Source organism: Pleurodeles waltl, chromosome 2_2, assembly GCF_031143425.1.
Source record: "Pleurodeles waltl isolate 20211129_DDA chromosome 2_2, aPleWal1.hap1.20221129, whole genome shotgun sequence".
Classification (NCBI taxonomy): domain Eukaryota; kingdom Metazoa; phylum Chordata; class Amphibia; order Caudata; family Salamandridae; genus Pleurodeles; species Pleurodeles waltl.
Window position 1 is genome coordinate 926,381,559 of NC_090439.1, and position 24,815 is coordinate 926,406,373.

Sequence of the window (24,815 nt, forward strand, 5' to 3'; positions counted from 1 at the left end):
GTTGGCTCAGCGCTACTTAGCACACCATTCTCTCTCATCGCAAGGCACCACAGAGCTGGGTTAGGCCCCCTCTTTTTCAGTGATTTGCTTCAGGAGGTTTTCTTATCACCACTGGAGAGTTAGTGGCGTGCTGTCATGGGTAAGTGCAAGGCGTCGGGGACCCCAAACCTGCTTGCAGTGCAACTACAATTGATAGTATGTTGGAGAGGGCACTTAGGGCTATATCAAAAGAAATCACTCTTACTGAGTTTAGACTCTCGGTAGAGCAGAGGCCTGTGCCATCTACAACACTTTGTGTTGATGCCCCAGCAGACAAAAGAGGCCAAGGAAACAGACCTATTGTCAGCTTCAGTAGTGGAATAATAGGGAATGAGTCTAGCTTGATTCTCCCCCTACTACAGGAGAAATGTTCTCACCGGCAGCTAAGCATAAGAAGAGAACAGCATACCTCATGTCCCAAAGGGACATCATGGAAGAATCTTCTAACCATGAATTAAAATTAGTTGAGATGAGTTGTAGCAAGTTCTCCTTAATCCTACAAGAACAACTCCAACCCCCTTATGTTCGACTGGGCAAAATTGTGGGTGTGGCTTGAGCCACTGAAAACAGTTTTGACCTTAGTTAAAGAAACTGTCTTTGTACGTAGGCATGTACCAACAACCTAGCAACTAAGAGATTAATCTGGCCTGCAACCAGGGTTCAATAGACCATCCTGTTTTAGCTCTTGTATCTGATCCCCGCAAGGAATTCAGACTGCTTGTATTGAGAAACACAGGCTACCTGATGCTTCTGGTGTCACCGCACTCCACCTGAGCATAGTGAACCTGAAGCAAATCATGTGCATGCAAACCTTTTTTAGTTGGATAATCAGAGTGAGGATAGATCTCCAAATAGTACTACTATTATTCTTCCTCTATCTTCCAGCCCGTACATAATGGTGCTGACAGGGGTATCACCAGTGAGAGTAAACCAGACAGAATAAGGGAGTAAGCTCTACAACAAAGCTATCCTTTTGCAGTGCAAGAACAGAGAATTTAGTGCAGCCTATTGTAATAACATTTTATTTGTCAATAGGGCTGGCTGAGACCTCCTAGAAAACGTATCACAGGGTAGTACATTGTGATAAACTACAAGAATCTAATCTAAGTAAGAAACATGTTGGCTTATCAAAGGAACTCTGAGTCCTGCCATAGTGGGATTTATATTCTACCCCTTGGTTTTATCTATAAGCCTCACTTGATGAACATATTATCAGGGCAGCTATCAAACTTGCTGCCCAGGAACAGATATGAAATTCTTTCTGACTTAGCAATGAGTGAGTTACTTTTCTCCACAGCTGTAGTGCCTCGCAAGGAAGCCTTGTTGCCTCCAGCCCTTTACCTTGTCAACGGAACCCGCAACATTGCGTCCCCCGCATACTAGACAGCCGTAGGGTCCTTAGTTGGAACACAGTAGAAATTCGCAAAGCCTGATTTGAAAACTTTCATCAATGGTTTTGATATTTTATTTTTTTAAGAGACGGGCCTCCTCACCTGTGGAATTTGTTGGCTATGAGTCCTTTAGTATACAGGCTATACCGTCCAGTCATGGTGATGCTTGGGATGAGGGTATTGTTGGAAATGGCCCTTTCTGCAGGGTCATCCTGCCATTGTTTTTGTTAGCCTTAGTAATCTGGGCACTTTACCACTGCTGAACAGTTCTAACGTGCCTGTGCTCTACTCTCAAAACATGTTAGAATTGGCATATACCCAATTGTCATATTTAATTAGCTTAAAACTCCCTAGTAAAGTGCCCAGAGCCTATAATGTGCATGCTGCTACTGAGCCTGAAGCACTGATTGTGCCATCCACTTAAGTAGCACTTTAAGCATATCTCACCCTGCCATTGCAGAGCCTGTATGTGCAGTTGTAAACTGCCAAGTCAACTGGGCAAAGCAAACCCTTTGCCACATTCAAACCTTCCTTTTTAATAAGTATAAGTCACCACTCATATAGGCCATAAGCAGCCCCTAAGGGCAGGATGCAAGGTACTTAAAAAGTTGGACAGATACTTGTACGTTTTTCATGTCCTGGTAGTGAAAAACTCCTACATTAAATTTTCATTGCTGCACGGTCTATCTCTACCATAGAATAACTTTGCAATTACCTTATTACATCTTATAAGTGTAATTCACAGTCTGGAAGGATAAGTTATTTGAACTTGGTCTCTCTGGAATCACAATTTAAAATCACAACTAATAGAAAAGTGGGATTTTAAATTGCAATTCTGCAAAATGCCAATATTAGAAAGTTGGCATTTTCTTGCCTTAGACATTTGGGGCCTGCTTGCCTGTCTCTGATCACATGTCTGGGATGGGGGGCAGCTGGGCTCTGTGTATTTCCCATAGACAGCCACATGCAAAGGAAGCTTAGGTGTGACTTGATGGGTCATCTGTGTCCCGATGGGAGGGGGGAGCTAGACACCACCCACACGTACACCTGAATAGGCTGTGTCCCGTCAAGACACAAAGGGTTGCATATCCCTTTGTAGTGAGTCTCGAGCCAGGGCAGGAAGGACAGGGACTCTGTGCACTTCAAAGGCATCTCTTTGAAAACTCCCCACTTCAAAGGCACAAATACGTATAAGTACTGGACCTCTGACAGCACCAACTCAGTACAATTTTGGACCTGTGGTTGCTCTGCCTGGAAGAAGGACTGCTGTGCTCCTGAAGGACTGCCACTCTGTTGGACTGCTGCTCTGAAAGACCTGCTTTCTTTCTCTGCTGCCCTCCTTACCTGGGTGAGAAGGATTGACCCGAAAAATCACTTGAACCCAAAACCCAGAGTGTCTCCAAGGGCCAGCCAATTGGTCTCCTGTTTTCCTAAGTCTCAGGGACACAAAAGACTTCCAACCAATCCAACTGTACTTTGCCAGCTGTGCGCTTGGCCTGCCAAGTGGTGCCACCCCTATCCTGCACCTTTGGAGGTACATCTTCAGATGCTGCTCCAGCAGAACCACAGCATTCCCTGCTGTTGTGAGACCAGAGCCAGAGCATCTCTGCCATTGCATGGATAAAACAAGCGCATCGCTCTTCGAACCAGCACTGAGGCGTTTCCTTTAGCACAAGGCTCCTGCTTCCTCGTCAATGGCGATAAAAAAAAAGGGGGGGGCAACCCAGTAACCCAGGGACCTGGACTGGACAATTATTATCAAAAAAGGTGGTTGCAATGGGGGTAGGATAGCCTTATACTTCCACTGCAATAGTGTCACAAACAACTACTCTGTGAGTTAGTTATCATTATGCGATAAGTGCATGTATTTTGCAAAAGAGCACCTTGTTCTTTGAGAAATCTAAATGTTGTGTCATACCATTGTGAACTGTTTACATTAATATGCCAAGCCCATTTTTGTGCAGTATTAGCCCACACATCCCTAGGACTGGTAGCACTCCTCTTCCTACCATACGTTATGCTGATGACCAAGAGTCATGGTCCGGGGGGCTCACACACCCCAAGCGGTGTGCCTTTTAGCAACTGCATTCTCTCAGTCTACGGCTGATTAAGAGTTACTGACCGACTTTTCTAAATCATACATTATGGTCTGCAGCACTAATTGCCTGGGTGTTCCAAATCTAATAGTGGGTAGTAAATACTTTGAAAGGACTGATAGTTTTAATTATCTGTTGATTACATTTGAATCATTAGGCTCATGGGTTTCCAACCAAATGCATTGCCGGACGAAGCTAGGCCGAGTGGTAGGGGTACTTTTTAATATAACTCTCCATCCCCCGCCTCGGGCAGATCCTTCAAACAGCTATTAGAAATTTAGAAAACCCAGTGTGTGCTGGCTGCAAGCTATGGTGCAGTTTTATGGTGGATAGCCAGTAGTGCAATTATTCAGGTGCAAGAGGACCGCTTCTGCAGAAGGATTCTCTCCCTCCCCCCCACAGCTTCTCACTGAGATAGGACTCAACTATATCGAGGACAGTGTTAGATTGTGTCCAACCTTGTTATGGATCTCTGTATGGCAGAATCAGAAAGCCAGTTTGTACAGTGTCATCAATGATTGTCTTGCCTGTGATAAGGCACTCAAGTATCGCATGTCTCGCATACGTTAGGAAAACTCTTTATGAGCTGGAGAAGCCAACTTGAGGACCCTACGACCAGCCAACAGGCAAACAAAAGGCTCCTAACAGGTCAGTTCTTACCACAAAGCTTTGACTTACATTCAACTAAAGCATAGTAGCATAGTAGCTGTCTGGCGCAATCCTTCATTAGTACACAGGGATGCTGGGAAAGATATTTACTGTTTCTCTTCAGGACAGGCACAACCAACTACGTGCTTTGCTTTCCATCAGGATTCTCTAAAGATGTCACAGTTCGCCCTTGCGATGACTTCTCCTCCCAATCGATGCTGCAATTTTGTAAACTTTATGCACTTTACAGCAAACAACTTGTACTTCTGCTCCTGCATCCGGCAGTGTAGAGCAGCATTTCAATATCCAACATGTGCTTAATCTGGATTGCTTTTATAGAGCAGGGACGTTTTTGAAGTTAGCTATTCTCTTTAGAAGTAGCGTGCACTTTCACTGATATCTCTGGGGAATCCAGAGCTTCAATTATAATGGCTCCGCCAATTTCTATCTTAGTTTTAATATGAAATGAAGCTTAATGGGGTTTTATCCATGCATTTCATTGTATGTATTGATAAAGGTTTCATTTTAATGTATTTTAAGATGTACTTTTGGATGTTTCATCATCCCAGTGAAGATATCTTGACATTACCCCGCATTCATTGCTTGCAAGAGGAAGGGCCAAAAACACAGCAGGATACGTTCACAACTTTTTATTCAAATTTTAAACGTTTTTGGAATGTATATAGCTGTGGTATTTTGGCCTGAGGTTGGCAGGCACTGAAGGTCACCTTCCAACCCCAGACTTTTTGAAAGCAAAACATCCAGAGAACTCCATAGCTTGCATGGATTGGACTACTTGTTCTCACACAGAAAGCACTGCAAATGTCACATCCTAGCTAAAATCACAGAATTTCCTCACATCTCTGTGAGGAAAAGTATGAGGATATGCGAACGTCAACAGAAATGGTATCACACGTGTGAATGGGTCTTTCATCTGTGAACCAGCAATGCACTGGGGAAACCACAAAATATTCCAGTCGTTCTGTGGTTATGGGTAGCTGCAACATTTGAGCATCGACTCAGCTGGCATTTATGTGAAACCTATTAACTCCAAATATGTTTAAAGCCTAGTGGCAATGGCTCTTCACCTCCATATAAACATATGGTCAACAAAATATAACCAATGTATTAATAATAAACATTGTACGAACATGGAACCAAACATATACACTTATTTTAACTTTCACTACTAATATATTCTTGTTTTTCATATAATTGCAATAGTAAACAATATTAAAATAGCAAATAATCCATTCAGAGATTTGGTTCTACCATTGAGCAGGATACCCGACAGCTATAGAGGACCTACAAAGTCAATTTGTCTGAACATTCCAAAGCAAAAGCTCAGCTAAGTGCTTGAACCAAAATAAATTATCCAGAGGTCACTCTTTCTAGGCTGCAGTAGAGCTGGGTTCCAAATTAACAAATGAGGAGGGGCTCTAGTAGGGAGCGTACTGTAGTCTTGGCAGCCTCCAATCACACTTTAATCCTTTTAGTGGTGCCTCAGCACTCGTCGAGCACCACTGGGCAAAATGTGCACATTTTTAAGGCAGTCCTACAACCTAATGCAGTACGTGTCCAGCCAGCAGTGATCCATTAGCAGCGAGTGTGGGTTGATTTCTTTTCTTTGTTTGATGTATCTACTTGCAGGAGGGCAATGTGTGCTGCTGCCTTTACTTGCCAGAAACCCATGAACACAGGCAGTACGCCATGTGACACTCCGCCAAGCCACATGGTTTTCTACTCAGCTTACTGGTCTGGCACACTATTGATGCAGACTCACTGGGAAGTCAGGCATCTCGTGTTCTCTTGCTCAACTGCTGTGAGCATAGAAAGAGCCGAAGCAGGGTGCATTTGGGTGCCTGGGACTGGAGGAGCCTTCGTCTTCATTGCCAGCTAGGGTGTGTCTGCTACGCGTGTGTGTATGTTCACTAATGGGTGGACCTCATGAAATCATTAAAGCCATTTTAAGACGGCTGCCTGGCAAGCAGTGCTCCTAGTGCAAAGGTTCAGGGGGCAGGTAGGGCACTGAGAGGCATAGGGGCATAGAGTTGTTTTTAAGAAAGAGACTTGGATAGGGGAAGAGGAAGAACAGGAAAGAGCAGGGAGAGAAAGAAAGTCCCTCGGATGCAGTGCAATGCAAGGTATGGCATCAGCAGTTCAAGGATACATAACATGGAAACAAAACACAGTGAGACTGAAATGTTCTGAGGTGAGACAAACACAAGGCTAGGGAGGAAGGCCATCAAATAAGGAGCAGAGAAATGCGATAGTCAACAAAGCCTACCAATCAGGAGCATGGGGCTAACTCAAAGCATACACTAGGTATATGCAATTTATTAAACTCTATAGGTGTCCAACAGAGCGCTGTCTGTAGCCAAGACCTACAAACATTGCTCTTTATACACTTAAAAAAAAGGCGATTTTTTGGGAATTTCACAATACTTTTGCACCACCTCTTAATGGAGTTATATGCTCTTGCTTTACCTTGCTTTATAGAAATGGTGATTCAGTCTGGTAGCCTTAGAATCTTTTCTTCCTCAGTCAGCTCTTTCCCGCACGGTAAACGTTCTGATTGGCTGGTCAGATGTGAATGTTTTATTAAAGGTCCTGAAAGTAGTTAAAATCATGATATCAATATTATCTTTAATGTATTCTTTACATATTAGCTAACTGTGGTATTGGTAACATTGCAACGTCCTTGTTCAACCTATATTTAACCGCCTGTTGTCTGCTAAATGATCTCTTATGTATTTTGATCCACGTGTTCAGTGGCGTGACTATCTGTGCCCTTCATCCATATTTTGTATTATTGTGAATCATCAACGATTCTCTGTGTTGATAGATTTGACAATGACTATTTGTATTGTTTGAACATGTTGCTACCAGTCATTTTGTGGTCCATGAACTATTTTTTTGTGGTCTGTCCTCCAGGCTGAAGACTATGTAATTATATCGCACAACCTCACCCAGCGGCCAGACATGTTTAACATCATTGACACGAGGAACAGTTCTGAGCAGCCCCTCAGTTACAGTTCGAACATCAACGGAGACTGGTACTTTGACAACGGCACAACTACATTGAGCTATTTAGGTACTTTGAGCCAGTTTACATGAGATCAGACTTTCTCTTTCAACAATCCTTGAGGCTACTACAGTCCGAAATTATTACTAATATCAGTGGAAGCCACTGTAAATGGTCTACGTTATGTTATGTACAAATAGAAGTAACCTTCTTAGGTCACTTTTTGGGTGATCTTTGATTGTGACTTTTATTGTCAAAAACACCTTTGTGATACTTCATTCCATTATACATGCTGATTTCTTTAGAAACGTGCATCCCTTTTTCAATTACATTTGTTTACATGTGAGACTGCATGAGTTTCCATTTGACTGTGTGCACTGTACCAAAATATGTCAGAGTATCATATAGATCTTGCATGTTTGAGAAGGAAAGACACATTGAATAGGAAAATGCAGCCAATATTGTCTTTTGATAGTGGATTAGATTCCAGGAGAAAGGCACAATAGAAATGTGGGGGCTATCCACAAAGATAAATTTACACATGAGTGAATCTACGCATGTAAACTTACTCTTATTACACTTTAGGATATTCACCATTTATGAGTGTAAACTTACTACAAGTGTAGACTTACAATCCTCCACCCCATGAAAAATTTACAAAAGTCGGGTTACTATGAGTAATTTTTCAATGGATGCAGATATCCATGAGACCATGGCAAAAAGAGAAAAGTAAAAAGAGTTATTACACTTTAAAAAATATATATAAATATTAATGTAAATTATTCTGTATGCTTATTTTAAATGTAGAACAAAATATAAAATGCTACATCACTATTAACTTACTATTGAATTAAATATTTCAGTCATTTAAAAATATTACATTAACATTATATTTTAAACATTTACTAAACAAAATCCCACCTAAAGTGAAATGTTTAAATGTATTTATTATGCAGTAAAATGATTTAAACTTAATGGATAAAGTATATTTAAATCCATTTATTCAAAACTGAAGACAGAGCGGTCTGACTGCCCCATTCTGACCGTGGCCTGGCGGTTCTGGCGGTCCTGGCGTTCCTGGTGGCTGTAATCCAACAGGGCAGCGCTACAAGCAGCGCTGCCCTGTGGATTACGAGCCCCCATCTGCCAGCCTGGAAAGGCTGGTGGAATGTGGGTTTCAGGGGGCCCCTGGCACAGCCCCATTGCGCATTTCACTGCCCAAATTACGGGCAGTGAAATGCGCGATGGGTGCTGTCACAGCCAAAGCACCACAACATTGCAGCTGGCTCAATTAAGAGCTGCCATCAATGTTGTGGTGAGTATTCCGCTGCGCCAGAGGGCGAAAACGCTGTTTCAGCTGTGTCAGCATACCAGATTGTGTCCATTTAAAACTGTTCTGTATTAAGGTCTCCTTTTTTTACTTTTTTTCTTACTCTTCTTTCTTTCTTTCATTCTTTTTTTCCTTCTGTCTTTCTTCTGTCCTTTCATTCTTTTTCTATCTTTCTTTCTTTTCTTCTTTCTTTTCTGTTTTCTTTCTTTCTGTTTTCTTCTTTCTTTCATTCTCTTCTTTCTTTCCTGTTTCATTTCTTTCTTTCTTTCCTTTTTTCTCTTCTCTTTTCTTCTCTTTCATTCTTTCTCTTTCGTTCTCTTCCTTCCTATTTCATTTCTCGTTTCTTTCTTATTTCTTTTTCTTTCTTTCTTTCTTTCTGTCTTTCTTTCTTTCTTTCTTTCTTTCTTTCTTCCTTTCTTTCTGTTTTTCTTTCTTTGCCTTTTTCTTTTTTCTCTTTTCTTCTCTTTCATTCTTTCTCTATCCTTCTTTCTTCCTATTTCCTTTTCTTGTCTCGTTCTTTCCTTCTCTTTTCTTCATTTTCTTTCTTTCTTTTTTTATTGTTTTAGTTATTTAAAACCATAACAGTTATACAAAAGGGAAACTGTACTTTAAATAGATTGCCATGCATTCAATAAAATAGCTCTTCGTTGCATAGCATCTGCACATCAGACAATAATATTTTTTGTGCATCGTTTGGTTTGCATTATGGCACAGCAACATTTTACTTTCACAACTAAAGTACTTAAGTGTTATTGACTGTAGGTGATAATTGCCCACTCCTGCAATTATGGGTCCGAGCTGATGGTAAGGGCGTCTAAGGAGGGAATTGGTTATTAGCAATTATTATTGTCCCACAACTGCAGCAAATAAGGATATAGGGCCAGATGTACTATATTTTTGTCCAATCGCAAACAGGCCAGTTTGCAGAAGAAGCCCATTTGTGAACACAAAAAAGCATTTTGGAATTTTTAAATCCCAAATTGTGATTGGGTAACACGTTACTGAATCACAATTGGGAATTGCAAATAAATACCGATTTGGTATTTGGAAGGGGTGTGCTTAGAGTGTTTCTTCCAAATACTGAATCTGATTAGAATGTATTAATGTTTTGCGACTGAATTATAGATGCAAAACATTAATATTTTACCAACACCTTGAAGGAGGTGGTAACCCATTAGCAAATGGGAATGTGTTCTTATGGGATCTCTTCCCCTTTGAGAATGTCAAAATAAATAGTTTTACCTTAGACCTATACACCAATGTCTGCTTTAAAAAAATAAAACTTAAACACCTCATTTTCTAATTTGAAACAAATGGGATGCATTTCAAAACAAAGAGATTGCTTTATTTACAAACGATGCACATACACAAACATTGCATATGCTAAATGATGCTTATACCATGGATTATCTTCGGCATGAAGACCACTTCCCACATCCTGTCTTGGCCCCTTTAAAGTATCATTTAGGGCCACATGTACGAAAGGATTTTACCCACTCTGTGTCTATGGGAAAAAGCTTTCGTACATATGGCCCTTAGCCTCTACAGATGAGAGAGGTGGGCATCCAATCTGGAAGCTGGGCGTGGCTGACAAGTATAAATAAACGGACAGTGGACCGCTCGTGGCCATGCCCAGAAAGTGCACAGCTGGTTGTATGACTGTGCCCTGTGGTTCCCTGGGACCGAAGCCCTGCATTTCAGGCTCGACCCGCTACAGCCCCCAATTCCTGGAAGTTGTTTGACACACCAAATGTAAAAGAAAAAGACAACCAGCACGTTATCACAATCAGCACACCTGAAAGAACTTGCTACTCTGCTTTATATCACTGCTTTACAACCCCACCAGAGAAATGAATGCCTTCTAGATAATGCACGCACTTGGGCCCTGCATAAATGCACGCATTTGTGATATGACTCGGGTTCCATCCTTATTAATTTTTGTGAGACCTGCTGTGGGCACCTTATCGCTCCCAAAGCATTTGTTCTGTGGCTGATCTGTACTCGGTCCCAGGGCAACCAGATTGGCCTCCATGCTTGGTTGCACTAATGTTAGATTAGTACAGTGCAGGAAGATTACCATTTGATTCTTAGGATCCCTTGACTATGCTCTTTCCAGTTTTCTAAAGTGGTGAGGAAGAATTGTACAATGTGTATATTTTAACCACAAATGCACATTTCACAGTGATGGCCCTTTCCCATTTCTTTACCCGCTATATGAGGCCTTGCATAATTGGATGTCTTATTACTGTTTCTATACACTGTGCTACGATTGTAAAATGTATATTTTTTATTGAATGTGCTGTGCCTAAGCTTTTGTCATTTGTCCAATGTATTCTTTCATTTAGAGTGATTGTGCTAACGTGCTCTATGTTGCTATTCTAGTGTCTGGAAAAACCCAACGCTCACGCCGAGCTGTTGCTGGTATGGTGGATTCAACCATGTCCAATGTCCACGTCAATCTTAGAGTGTATCAGTGCTTTTTCAAGAACTGCCTCGTCCCGCCACCGCCGACCAGTGTGCCAATTTCCGAAGACCGCCCTCACATTTATGAGTATGTACTCTAGCTATTTTCACATAAATGTAATAATACAAAATTAAGGTTTAAGGTTGATTACTTTCACAACATAAAGTACATAGAATATTTCAAATGTTCACTGTTGCATTTGATTCAGAAATCTCTGTTAGCTAACAGAAACCTACAAGTAGAAGGATGGCTTTGCACAGAGTGGTGTGAGCTGGCTCCTATACAGGGATGGTTCCCCCTTAAGAGTAGAGGAGCGTTGCGAGTGCAGCAGGCAAACCTAAATAAAATGGCAAAATAATGCAATTTTTCTTTGCCCTCACGCTCGCACTGTGTACAGCGTGAGCGTGAGGGAATGGGGCAGGGCTGAATCCTGCAATTACAGGAACACTGCTGCCATTTACAGTGTGCATGTATGGTTGGCTGACTGTCTAGCTATGACCAGCCCGACATGCGCACTGTAGACCCAGCAATCCCAGGGCTGTCAAACAGCTAAGGGATTGCTGGAACAGGCTCCAAGCATCAAAATGAGTGCTGGGTTACCCTGCTCCCACCAATCCTCGTGCTGCTGTCATGCTGAAAACAGCATGAGAGCAGCTCCAGGATTGGTTGGAATCTCGTGTCCACGAGCAGGAAGGAAGTCCTTCCATCCATGCTCGTGGACACAAGAGAGAAGTGCCACACCCGGGAAGCCTGAAATATGGTGAGTTTGGTGCCATTGCGCCCGACCATATTTTAAATCTGCAGGCCACCACTGCTTTGCACTCTCATGATGGCCCAACCTCTTTCCATCCAAACAACAGAGGAGACTCTTTGCACATACCCTATCAAATAGAGTGGGCAGACACAGTTATTGTTGCCACTTCCATGGCATGGCACTAGTTAACAGCAATTGTGCTCTTAACTTGAAAGGCTAATCTTTGGATGACCATCCTTGCCAGGACAGAAAAGTAGAAGGGACAGAGTAACCGTGAAATGAGATTGATTGCATTGGAAGAGAAGCAGGAAAGTTTAAGCGGTAGACTAAATACAAGAAGTACAATAAAACATTGAAAAGACTGGGGCTGGACTGCTGGACAGAGGGAACAGAACGAACAAATGAAGGATGTGAAAGAAGAATGGTCCCATTCCCTCTGAGGTGAGATCAAGAAATCATAAGAAAATATACAGCTTCATGGCCCAAATCGCAAAGACAAAGGTTTACAAGTGCAAATGACTGGACTTACAACTGCAATGAATTCACAAAAGTGACCTTGTACTTTAACTCCTGCAAACTATTACCCCACAAACATGTAATATTAGGCATAAGTACATCTCGCACAACTGGTTAGGTTTTGGTGTTTCAATGCCTGATAAGAGAGGGAGATTGTATCTATCTAAAAAAAACTCCCCTCTGACCCTCCAAATGAGCTTGAGTAAATCCCTCTACAGAATGGGAAGGCGAATGGAACATCTGTAAACTTCAAAGGGTTTCTATACCAATAAGAATATTTTCTCCCTTCAAAAAAACACAAAAGCATTTGCTTTCTACAATCCAGAATTATACTATGCATTCAACTTTGCATTTGTGTAATGTAAGCATAAAGCAATCACAGTAAGTGGAAAATCACAAATCAAAACCCACGCACCACCTTACACCCATGGGTGCAAATTTACATGTTTATAAATCGTTCCACAGATGTACAATGTGGCGATATGTGGAGTAGATGCATTCTGTTGGACTAGACTCTACCGCTAGATACCTACCTTTATACCCAGTAGAGATCCTGGAACAAAGACTTAAGGTTATGAAAATCCCTGTTCCTACAACTTGTGCATTCAGGCGGTGTAGCGTAGCTTCTGCAGTTCAAATCCCACATCAGACAGTATGCCCACATCAACAACTTCCACAATATCAACAACCAGTTTAATCACTGGGATAACATGAACTGCTTAATAGCTGAAAATTCCTCCTCTTGATAAATTATAATACAGCTCTAGTCTGCCCTTCAAATAGCAGAATTAAACAATGCCTTTTGATTGCAGCAGTGGCTCCTGTGAGGCAGCCTTTGCATCACTATTCTGTGGTTAGTCAAAACAGAGCTGCCATACCCCATTCCTGAAAAACTGTTACAATTTCACCTTCAAAATGTAACAACATGTAATAAAATGTTTTGCACCTGAAACTTTTCAAAAAGTGAAACTTGAGACAAAGTTTCAAATGGAGTCTCTCGTTATTACCCAGTGATATCCCAGAACTCCTAGAATGTTTGACCAAAGCATGTTAACAACTAACGGTAGTAGGCTCTACACCTGAGACCCAATCACCATATGCTTGGGTAAATGAAAGTCACATGATCCATGAATCTAAAAGTTGCATTTCCCATTTACACCCTTTCATAATACGTAAATGACTATATGCAAAATAAACGGACCAAATTGATTAGTGTCCCAATAAGCACATCTCTCATACTCTTATCCAGAGTGTCCAGCTCATTTCTATCTTGTGTTTGTAACTGAAGCACATACATTTTGAATCAGACCTTACCTAATCTACCCACATAGATGTTCAGCACTTTAAGTTTAGATACCAACACGGGCACCAACAGCACCCATATAACCAAAGCCTGCTTACCCCTTAGCAAACTGAAATTCAACTGCCTGAAAGGGAAAGGGATGAAGTTAGAAAAACTAACATCACCACTGACAGAATCAAAATGATTATAATAAAGAACACAAACCAATGATTGTTGTTTATCCCATGTTTCCCCTTAGTTAGCTTAGTTATTGAGTGTCAGCTATAGAAATCTGTATGTAACTCCCAAGAACACATCAGTGTGTGAAGAGCGACCAACACTGGCTCCAGATTAAAACACTAGCAAAATGTATAGTCTTTGAAGATCTCTGTGATTCCAGCAGTACCATAAATAGCCCTACAACTCACATTCCTTCACTCCTGACTACTTGGCATCACTCATGGCCCCCCTTATTAAAACTACTTGCTTCCAAACACTTGTCCTAGATGTCTGAAGCCAAATTCCTTGAAGCAACCATTATAAATCCCAAGTCTCCTCCTTTAAGCATCACCACTACAGGTCAATCTCTCTTTACAAATGGACAGGAAAATAAAGGGTAATGCAACAGCAAGCCACAGAACCAGACCCTCAATAAATGTACTGAGCATATTCTAAAAGATGGTTGAAGACCATACCAGTATGTCCATCATATTCACCCTGACTGAATTTCACAGGAGGATGAACAAGGGCAGTAGCAAAGCTTTGTTATGACATTGAGATCCCTTTGTAGTTTTAACACTAGGGAGCATAGGGTGCCCCTCAACAGTCTATAAAGTTGGGTTGGCTTCTCTTGGACATAGCTCCTGAAATTTTCACATTCAAATCCCCATTAATCGGTATACAGGGTAGGATCTTATTGTTGCACAACTTCACATCCCACAGAATCTAGTAAAATGTCACTGTCACTCTTCCCCAGATTTGAAGCTTTATCTTGCCTGTTGTGCTTCTGGTGTTTCCTCAGACACTGTCTCTTGTGAGCACTGCTTACACTTTACTTCTAAACAAAAAGCTTCAAAGCATTCAACAGAGCTTTCATGTAGCTCTTTCACATTTTGAAAAACGTTTGCAACATTAAGGGCCTCATTATGAGTTTGGCAGTCCCACCACAGGACTGCCAAACTCAAGGAGAGGACGCCACTGGCATGGCAGTGACGTTCTCCCTGAACGTATTACAATGTTTCCGCCGGGCTGATCAGCAGGAACATTGCAATACGCGTTCCTGCTGGGCTGACCGGCAGGAACGGTGTTAGGATATTGGCCTCGGCTCCCTTAATGGAGCCGAGGCCAATATCCTAACACTGCAGCACCCTCGGAATGCGCACTGTCAGCAAAGCAGACAAGGCGAATTCCGACAGTGGTGGGCAGGGGGAGCCCTTGCATGGCCCATGCCATGGGCATGGGCAGTGCAGGGGCCCATCTGTGGCCCCCAGCACTGGCTTTTTGTCAGCCTTTTGATGACAGGGTCCCCACCATGAAAAGGCTGGTGGAAAGAGGGGTTGTTATCAGCCAGGCGGTGCTGAGTTCAGCGCCACCATGGCTGGTTACAAGCCCGACCACCGCCACCCCATCGGGATCTTTGAACCTGGCGGGGACGGCAGTCTTTAGGCGGGTCCACCCGCCAATCTTGTAATGTGGCGGTCGGACTGCCCCAGCCACAGTGGTCTGACCGCCACCACAGGGCTTGCGGTCCTAGGACTGCCAGCCTTAGAATGAGGCCATAAGTATTTTTCTGCAATACACTGAAATTTGGAGTTAAACAATTTCACACAAGATGCGAGTTACAAATCACAAGCTTAGAGTGTAGTGCCTTCATCCATAAATTATCTTTAGGCTTGTGACCAGCTTCATTCCCTGATAGCATACTGGACCATTAAAACACTTAGAAACAGATATTGAGTGCTTTGTAACACACTTGCTTTTGGTATTAGAAAATGTGTTCTCCTTACACCATGTCAGTGGACGGTGCATTCAGAACTGCCAGATCACCTACGGTAAGATATCAATCACCACAATGCTTTTGTGCGCTCACTAATCAAATTTCCTCTGTCTGTTAGTCTTAGTATATTGATTTGCTTCGCACCTATTTACCAGATCTGAATTACACATTCTTCTTTTGTTATTAGTAATTTCATTAGCTGAACTCAGTGATGAAGAGATTATGTTAATTTATCTGTCCTCACGATGGTTGAACCACCAAACAGAGCTTGCAATGGCTCAGTCTCAAGCTATATAATTGCTCAGTGTATATATGTAACAGCTTTTTGCAATGACCCCAGCCCGTCTCTCAACACATTGTTAATCACCCTGTCAGAATCCTTCCACAGCATTGGATCCCATCTTTGGCGGATCAGTGGAAAAACAGCACACAAAATGTTGGAATTGATCATGTTCTCGGCTGTGAACTGCCACGTATACATGTTCCGTCACTAATGTGCTGCATCAATGTTGCAGCTTAGTTACACAACTGGGTCAACGATAAGGGCTGGATAGTGGAGAGTTAAAATAAACTAGGCTGAAACCTGCTAGTTGCCCAGCATTTGCCCCTCTAGTATTATGGGGACTACACATAGTATCACTGAAGTTGCATGAGAATTCATTTCAGGTACACAGAAAGATTCAAGTTTGAAGTAGTAATTTTGATTACCTAAAAATGTAAATTTGCTATACTTTCTTTCTCTTCAGCCTGTGGTCAAATCACTCCTTCTGGTTGGAAAACGGAATGCAAGTCCCAACAAATGGATCAAATGTGGTGATTCCTACAGGTATGGTACATTATTACACAATACTGTTGTCATAGTATACATCATATTTTAATGGAAATCTTGTATTATTGAGTCCTTATTCAGTTTAGCTATAAGAAAATAGCTAGCTTCTTGTCTCAGCAATGTTTACAAATGCTGGGACTATATCTGAAGTGGATATGATCAAGCATACGTTTTAACCTAAAAGGAAACAAGATCAGACACATAACAGCAATCTACAAGTGACTGGCAATTTAGAATGCATATAAAAACAGGTCTTCTTGTATCAAAATGACTATTCAACTGCCCATGCTTGTATACAAATAGTCGTCTTTAAATATGTGTCAGAGAATTCAGGGAATTCACTCCATAAAGAAAGAAAGAAATCATTGGAAAACACGAATATGCAGAGAGTGTGATGTTATAGGTCCTGAGTTTTATTTATTGACTCTGTTGATAGTCACAGGTGTATATAGCTATGTGCCCAATTTATCCTGGTGAGGCGTATCAGGTGGTCTGTGTAGATGTTAAGCTACTACATGTAGTAGTGATGGAGCTGGATTGAGTCCTTCAGGCAGGGAGGAATGTTGGTGTTGCACATCTGTTTCTGTTTGCATCCGCATGTGCTGATCACAAGACAGAGACTGGCACTATATACATCAGAGACGGAGGATGCTATATATTAGAGGATGTTAAGGAGATACAAAGTAAGATGCCACCATTGGAGACAGCTACCTGTGTTATGCGTCCAAGCTTGAGGATGATACTGTGGTAGTGGAATACCTACTGGTGAAATTTGTGAGAGTGTTTGAACACTCTCAGCCATGCATAGCACAAATTGTAGAAATAACTTTTTGAAGGCAACAATATACTTAGCATTTTGTGAGTGAACTGATGTAGTCTGAACAATGAGTAGGACAACAGGGAAAATCATAGATACTTTGCATGAATGGAGACACATACTGCGGGAATGCTTAGCTCCCTTGGCTCCTTGTACTGTGGCATAGCCATATGACCAAAGTTACACAGAGGGGAAGGCATGGTGACAGTGACCTAGCAACCCTAATCATACAGTGTCAGAGTACTGCCATCTGAAGATGAGATCACCTCATTTGTCTGCATAATGGGCTGCCATTTTAGTCTGGATTCTGATGCCCCAACCCCACATTTGCTGTCATTAGCTGACGGCTTAAAATATTTGCACTGCAGAGCCATTCAAAAAGTATTAACTTTGGGCCTCTCATGTGTTTTGAGTTTCTGGCGCTGAACACCTCCTAAATAACACACTCATGTTGCAAAAACAAAATGTGTTAGTTTTATATTTAAGTAAAGTGTTTTCAACTCAGTGACAAGCGCCATTGTTCCTAATCTCCATGAATATGCGCCTTGACTTCTAGGTAAGCCTATGTACCCATTACAAGCTGTGCCCTGAACAATGAGTGGCCTTGTGCAATCCCTGTACCCTTAGACCTGTGACCTGAGTGAACTATGTCCCTGGTTGTTTCATGTGGTATGTGAACTATTCCTTAAGTGACCAGAGACGCAGTGTGACAGCTGAACCATAAGAACTGCTCAAATCAATCATTCGTTCTACCAACGTTACAGTAGCTGAAGCCGTCATATTCAATTGTTTAATTATTTTGTAGGCACATGGGTTGTAGCAGACATAGATCTGCCATCTCTTGAGAAACTCACAATCTACGGTGTTCTAGAGCTACAAAATCTCACTGAACCTTCTTCAGGATACAAGACAGTCGTTCTAACTGCTACCTACATCTCTATACAGGTAAGGGAAATATGTAAAATGCAAAGTCTCTGAATATTTTAGAGGTTAAACCCATGTTGCAAAAAATACCTAATGTCCCAACCAGATCAATAGTTACAGTAATTATTTTATAATTTTTAGAATGATTAAAAGTCAGGTCTCTGTAGGCTTGGGTGCAGAGTACCGTTTCCTCTGCTGTGAAGCTGTACACTGCAAGGTGATATGGTTTTGCATTCTGTATAGACAAAAAAAGAGAAGTTTTGTCTGGGAAGTGCCAGCGTGGGTTTAAAGCCATAAACTGCTCACACAGACATCCTAATGATCACCACCGATTGGAAGATAGGTTTTAGAGATCCCCAGTAAAGAGAAAGACCTAGGGTTACCTTAATAAATACCTGTGAAAGTGACAAGTTATTTAAAACTATGTGCGAATTTCAAGTGGGTTAATGGAATGATAATGAGAAGTATAAATAGCAGAGAAATAGTTTTGATGTGGCTGCACATATCACCAGTAAAATCTCATGTTCCTGAGTGAGAAGTAAATAAAATTAAGGCAGTGCAGAGTACCAGTGGTGGACATGGGTGACCCCGGCAGTGGCAGCGAGTGGCACTTTCCAGCACAAAAATAATCCTAGGAGGCAATTTCCTCTTTTTATGTCTGTTGCAGAATGCATCACAGATAGAAAGAGGGATTAGTGAGGACAATATACATATTTCTCCTTGCTACGCATATTTGTAGTAGGCATACCATTTTGGTGCGATCCTAGGTTTACTACCTTTAATAAATCTGGAATTTCTTCAAATTCCATGAGTGGATGCCTGGGAATGCTTATGCTGCACCACAATGAAATGTAATGCAATGCAGCACAAGCCACTGGGTTATGTTACATTTCTTTACAAAGTCAAGCATTGTGGTATAAATAGCCCCTTCAGTGGCTTTGTAAATTCCTTTAAAAGACTTCCTTTGCATTGCAACAACTTGCGTCACCCAAAGACAATGAAAATCCTTAATAAATCTGGGCCTTGGTGTAAGTTCAGGTGTAGCGACATGTAAGTAGCCGTGTATGGTACAAAAACATCAAAACATTTTATAAATGTTGGATGACACAGTCCTAGTGATTAATTTGAGCCTCTAGTTTCTAGTGTTTGACACTGGCCTTTAATTGCTAACACCAGCACTTATAACAGCCTGCCACATGGTGGCGATGTTTATTTTTATTTTTAGAAATGAGCACAGGACCAGTTGTTTGCTAATTGGATATATGTTAAAAATAAGTAATACCTGCTACCCAAGCCATTCTTAAAGCTTTAGGGCCTGGAATAGTCTGAAGAGTCACACTTGTAGGAGTGCGAGGTTAGTGGGTGTGTATGTACTGTCATCGGCAGCACTCTCGGGGGTGGTGCAAGCTGCAGTAGCCTCCTGCAAATTAAGCACTGCATGACTCCATCAGAGTACTGCTGTCAATACCCTATACAAACATAAATCTCAAGCTAGCGAACACAAAATCCAACTTTTATCATTGCAAAGCCATTTATTTAGTGTGCCATAACTCGGTGCATGTGTCTAGGCACTTTGCGTAGACACAGTGTTTAATGCATTGAGAAAGTTTGACAAGCACGTGTCCCTGACTGACTAAACTTCTGACTTAAAATGCCTGAAGTCTTCTTTAGAATCCTGTCTTGTACTTCTGGTCTACATTAGCTGTGTTACTTTATATTGTGCGGTTAGGGGTTTCTCTTTTCATGTGCTTTCATAAATCTCCCTGCTCTGCTCGTCTCCTCGTCTTTTTCCTGCTTCAAAAATTGTCATGTTAACTCACTCCTTTTGCTTGGAGGCCTAAGTGACAAGAAGTCCATCCTGGGTAAAATATATTTTGTATAATACGTGTAATGGAATGTAAAAAATGTGCCTTAAATTAATTTTCCTATTCTGTAGCAACGAACTAGGAATTAAATACTGATCTGAAAAAATGCCCAAAGTGAATAGTTATGTTGACTTTCAATGTTCACAGTTAGGGCCATATTTATACTTTTTGACGCAAAACTGCGCTAACGCAGTTTTGCGTCAAAAAAATTAGCGCCGGCTAACGCCATTCTGAAGCGCCATGCGGGCGCCGTATTTAATCAATGACGTTAGCCGGCGTTAGTCGGCGGCGCTTCCTGGTGTGCATGAAAAAAAATGACGTACACCAGGCAGCGCCGGCGTAGGGGGATATGGAGCTTGGGCGCCAAAAAATGGGGCAAGTCAGGCTGAGGCAAATTTTTCGCCTCAACCCGATTTGCGCCATTTTTTTCGACTCCCAACCCCCATTGAAATGACTCCTGTCCTAGCAAACACAGGAGTCATGCCCCCTTGCCCAATGGCCATGCCCAGGGGACTTATGTCCCCTGGGCATGGTCATTGGGCATAGTGGCATGTAGGGGGGCACAAATCAGGCCCCCCTATGCCACAAAAAAAATATAAAAAAATACTTACCTGAACTTACCTTAATGTCCCTGGGATGGGTCCCTCCAGCCTTGGGTGTCCTCCTGGGGTGGGCAAGGGTGACAGGGGGTGTCCCTGGGGGCATGGGAGGGCACCTCTGGGCTCCTTCCGAGCCCACAGGTCCCTTAACGCCTGCCCTGACCAGGCGCAAAAAAACGGCGCAAAAGCGGCTGGACGTCATTTTTTTTGACCCGCCCACTCCCGGGCGTGAGTTTTGCCCGGGAGTGTAAATACGGTGCACATGCCTCGGAGTCAATTTTTTAGACGGGAACGCCTACCTTGCATATCATTAACGCAAAGTAGGTGTCCACGCTAAAAAATGACGCAAACTCCATGGACTTTGGCGCTAGACGCGTCTAACGCCAAAGTATAAATATGGAGTTAGTTTTGCGTCGGAATTGCGTCAAACGAAACGACGCAATTCCGGCGCAAACAGAGTATAAATATGCCCCTTAGTTTTACATCCAAACGTCATTGCCCATGAGAGTCTGCTTTGTCAAAAAGTATAAATCCTTATAGTTTTTAAGAAATGTCTGTAGTGTATGGAATATCAGCAATAGTTTTTTTTTCAATGTATATGAAACATGCATCTCTATGTATTTTCTGCTTACCATGCCCACATGCTAAAGTTGATTTTGACGCTATGTGTACTCTTGCTCACAATAGGGCGGACGATTAATCGGAGGCTGGGAGAATGATCCATTCCAAGGAGAGTTACACATCGTACTGAAAGGAAACCACTCAACACCGGAATCACTCTTGCCAGATGGACCCGTTGAAGGGTCCAAAGTATTAGGTAAACCATGGAAGTTTTTACCAATAGGGTACAGCGCCTGTGCTCAGAAAGAGTACCCCAAGCCAATACTAATTGCAACAAATCAGAATTGTTCAAAGTAGAGAGAAATAATGTCAAAGAAACCACAATAATTCCTACTTGTCATATGCAATTAGGAAACTACATTACATCATCATATTAGTATTTCAGTAAATCACTTAGAATAAAGGCCTTTTCAAAGGGCTCGTTCTGATTCAGGTACACAGTCAGAAACCAGCACCCACAGATCTCTGACCTAACATTAATGCATATTTCCACTTATTTGGAGTGCACAAACCTTTTCCAGGCTGATCCTAAAAACCTGTACCAATCGCAGCTTTCCTAGCGTAAACCAGATAAAGATTTGTGAATTCCTATTTCGCTTGCATAAAATTCATATGTGAATGTATGTCCTTGGCTACAGTTTTCTCTTTTTTCTTGGTGGGGAAAAACAATCCCTTTCAGAAATGCCCTTACCTTGCTTCCCAACCAATTTTTGGGGGTATTCTTTTACTTCTTTCCTCCAAGAAAAGGATTTAATCATGACCATGACAGGAGTAAATCTCTGACTGTTTTCTGGGTTTGAAGGAGTCACAGAATTATCTGTGAATGCCCATAAATTGGAAAGGTTGGGTCTGTTCACGAACGCCCAGGACCTTTCTGCTGTCTCACGCACAATACCTACCCAACCAAAAAAGACATACTTGCACCAAAACCCTTGTGCGAGCCCATCATTTTGTACTTAACTGATTTCTGTGAATTACCAGGGGGTCCATCTTGGTCAGTAAGATTTGGGAGGGTGAATTTCAGATTTTCCAACAACTACGCTGGTCTTAACAGTAATATAATTTGTATGACAAACGGGCATGGCGTCGATTCACCAAAGTGACAGGGGTAACGGACGTGACACCATACGCCCTTTGACCTTAATGATGTCACAGGAAGTGATGTCACATGACCTTAACCCTCATGACATCACAATACATGCTCTCACTCTCACCAAGACTCACTCATTTGCACTCTCTTGCTCTCTCTTACTCTCACTCAACAATACTTTCTCACTCACTTTCACACACTCCATCCCACATATTAACGTACATGCTCACAGCTCTATCACCCAAATTCTTTCTTACACACATGCACTCACATACCATAAACTGAAAATTATTTTAATTTACGTACATAAGATGGCAGTGAGTGTTCCGTTCCAGATCTTGCTGCTCCACTTTTTTATTATGTTCATAGTGAAAGATAGATCATTAATCACTATTATTGTAATACAAGCATTTTCAATGCAACGGGTCTCGCATTTGCTTGAGTTAGAGCTATTAGTGTTGTAAACTCCTAACCGGACTTTTCTTGCCACACAAATTAATCGAAAAAAACACAGCGCGATCGCACTACGTAAAATGCAGCGCAATCGTGTTGAAATTGAAAATGGAAAAACCGAGTGCGATCGAGCTATGTAAACCCCATGCGCGAGCACACTGTGTGGAAAATAAACAGATAAAGTAGTCCAGAAACCATGTTGAAAACATCGAGCCTCATATGTTTTTAATAGTTTGCTGTGTAGGTGGGCTAAACACCGGAAAAGGCATGACGTATGCATGCCTTTCACAAATGTAAGTAATCGGATTTTAAAAGGCAAGCCCACGAACCAATGAAAGTGACTGATGTGACATGGGCGTGGTTGTAAGCCCAAAGAGAGATTACTACAGGGGATGGAGCACTTTGCGCTCGCCCCTGAAAAATGATCAGAAAAGGAGGCTGGAGCCTGGTAATGTGAGCCAAGACTGTGTTTTTGGCACCAATTGTTCCAATCCTGGGCCAGGGTTCGCAAAGGCAGAGCCAGGGGTCGCAAAGAGCAAGCCAAGGGTCACAGCTGCGACCCCTAAATGACATCTATGCAAACGGGGTGTGAGGGGGCTTGAGGACGGTGGAAACGGAGAGGAGTATGGATTGTTAGCAGTACTAAGAGGGAAAAGCACAATATATTGTAAAATGACCAACATTCCTGAAGACTTTCAATGCAAAGAGGGAGAAGGGAGAGAGTGAGCGTATTTTTGTCTGTGTTGCTGTAAAAAACATGGTGAAATCTGACAGAGACCTCTCCATACTAATCCGAGAGCACCTGTGTCCAACTAATTACTGGAGAATATATTTATTAGGGGGTGTAACACCTCAAACGCCCACTCTGAAGCTATGCCCACGTGAATTACAAAAGTAATTTTTACTCCTAAAAACAGGTATTTGAGCTTTTGAGTCAGACGTCCATACACCCGGAGTTCTGTGAATGAAGTTCGTTGTCTTTTGATTTCTGTTATTCTGTAAATGGTTCCAATATTTTATAAATGGCAACGTTTTTGTTCAACAGAAAAGTTAGCCATCAGCCTTTATCAGGCGTGCTGTCTAAAATGTTAAGTAGAATAGCTGATTTAGATTATAACGAATTGCACAGTAAAGAACTAGTAATTACCTACAGACTTCTTATAGTTTCATTTCACCTGTCAATTTGTGATTGTGTGTGTAAAGAGAAGACTGTTCTTGATGTGGATATTCGTTTCTTTTTTGTTTTGTTTTCGTTTTTATTAACCCACAGTCTAGAAGAGCCTCTAGCGAGCAGCATTAGTTTAAAACAGTTCATCACACAATAAATACACTTTGCAAAATACGTAAAAATGTTAGGTAAAAAGGAATAAAAAGAATCGGGGCCGTAAAGAGACTTGATATAAACCACTGGCCCTCTCCAAAAATATGAAAATAACTAAGAAACAGAAAGAGTATTCACCCTTCTTCACTGAGTTTCTCAGACTAGATCAGCCAATCCTCAAGCCAGGAGTTATGTCAGGGTGTGAATGATCGTTGTTGATAGCCGTCCCCTCCCAAAGGGACCTAAAGGGGTTTAAAGCAGATTGCTCCTTCCACAACCTTTTATGATCAAGTCATTCTTGCCCCACCAGGCTCTTATTTTTAATCTTTTCAGAAATTTCAAATCTTGCTGAAAACCATTTGGAGGTCCTCCTTCTCTTCAGCGACCCCAAAGCATAATTCCTAGGAGCTACTCATAGCGTCCATTTTGACACTTTTCAGACATTCATGATCACAACGTTTCTATTTATGAACTGCACAGTAACAAAAGGATCTCTATGACAAAAGCAGTATCATACTGAGCTATGCACACAAAATACTGTTCTGTAATCTGCATATCACACGTTCTTTGCAGCAGGCATATTAACCCTCTGCACTACCACTGATGAGTCAAACCTGCCACTAGACAAAACTCCACTTTCTCTTCTGCGGGTACATTGATCACTAGAGTTGTCTTGGCATTTGTATTGTTGCCTGAAAACTGTTGGATGTACAAGGACCTTTGCAGTGCTTTTAAAACTGCTGCAATGCTACAAA

General features: G+C 41.8%; 1 protein-coding gene across 2 annotated transcripts in view; it reads left to right on the forward strand.

The window, feature by feature from the left end:
* Positions 1-24,815, forward strand: part of LOC138282759 (fibrocystin-L-like) — a 455,872-nt gene that overhangs the window by 318,811 nt on the left and 112,246 nt on the right. For both annotated transcript variants that reach the window (XM_069220630.1, XM_069220631.1), the window contains exons 54-58: positions 7,109-7,268; positions 10,912-11,080; positions 16,288-16,367; positions 17,993-18,132; positions 21,263-21,392. In XM_069220630.1, the coding sequence (XP_069076731.1) occupies positions 7,109-7,268; positions 10,912-11,080; positions 16,288-16,367; positions 17,993-18,132; positions 21,263-21,392 (679 nt within the window). The remainder of the gene's footprint in view (positions 1-7,108; positions 7,269-10,911; positions 11,081-16,287; positions 16,368-17,992; positions 18,133-21,262; positions 21,393-24,815) is intronic.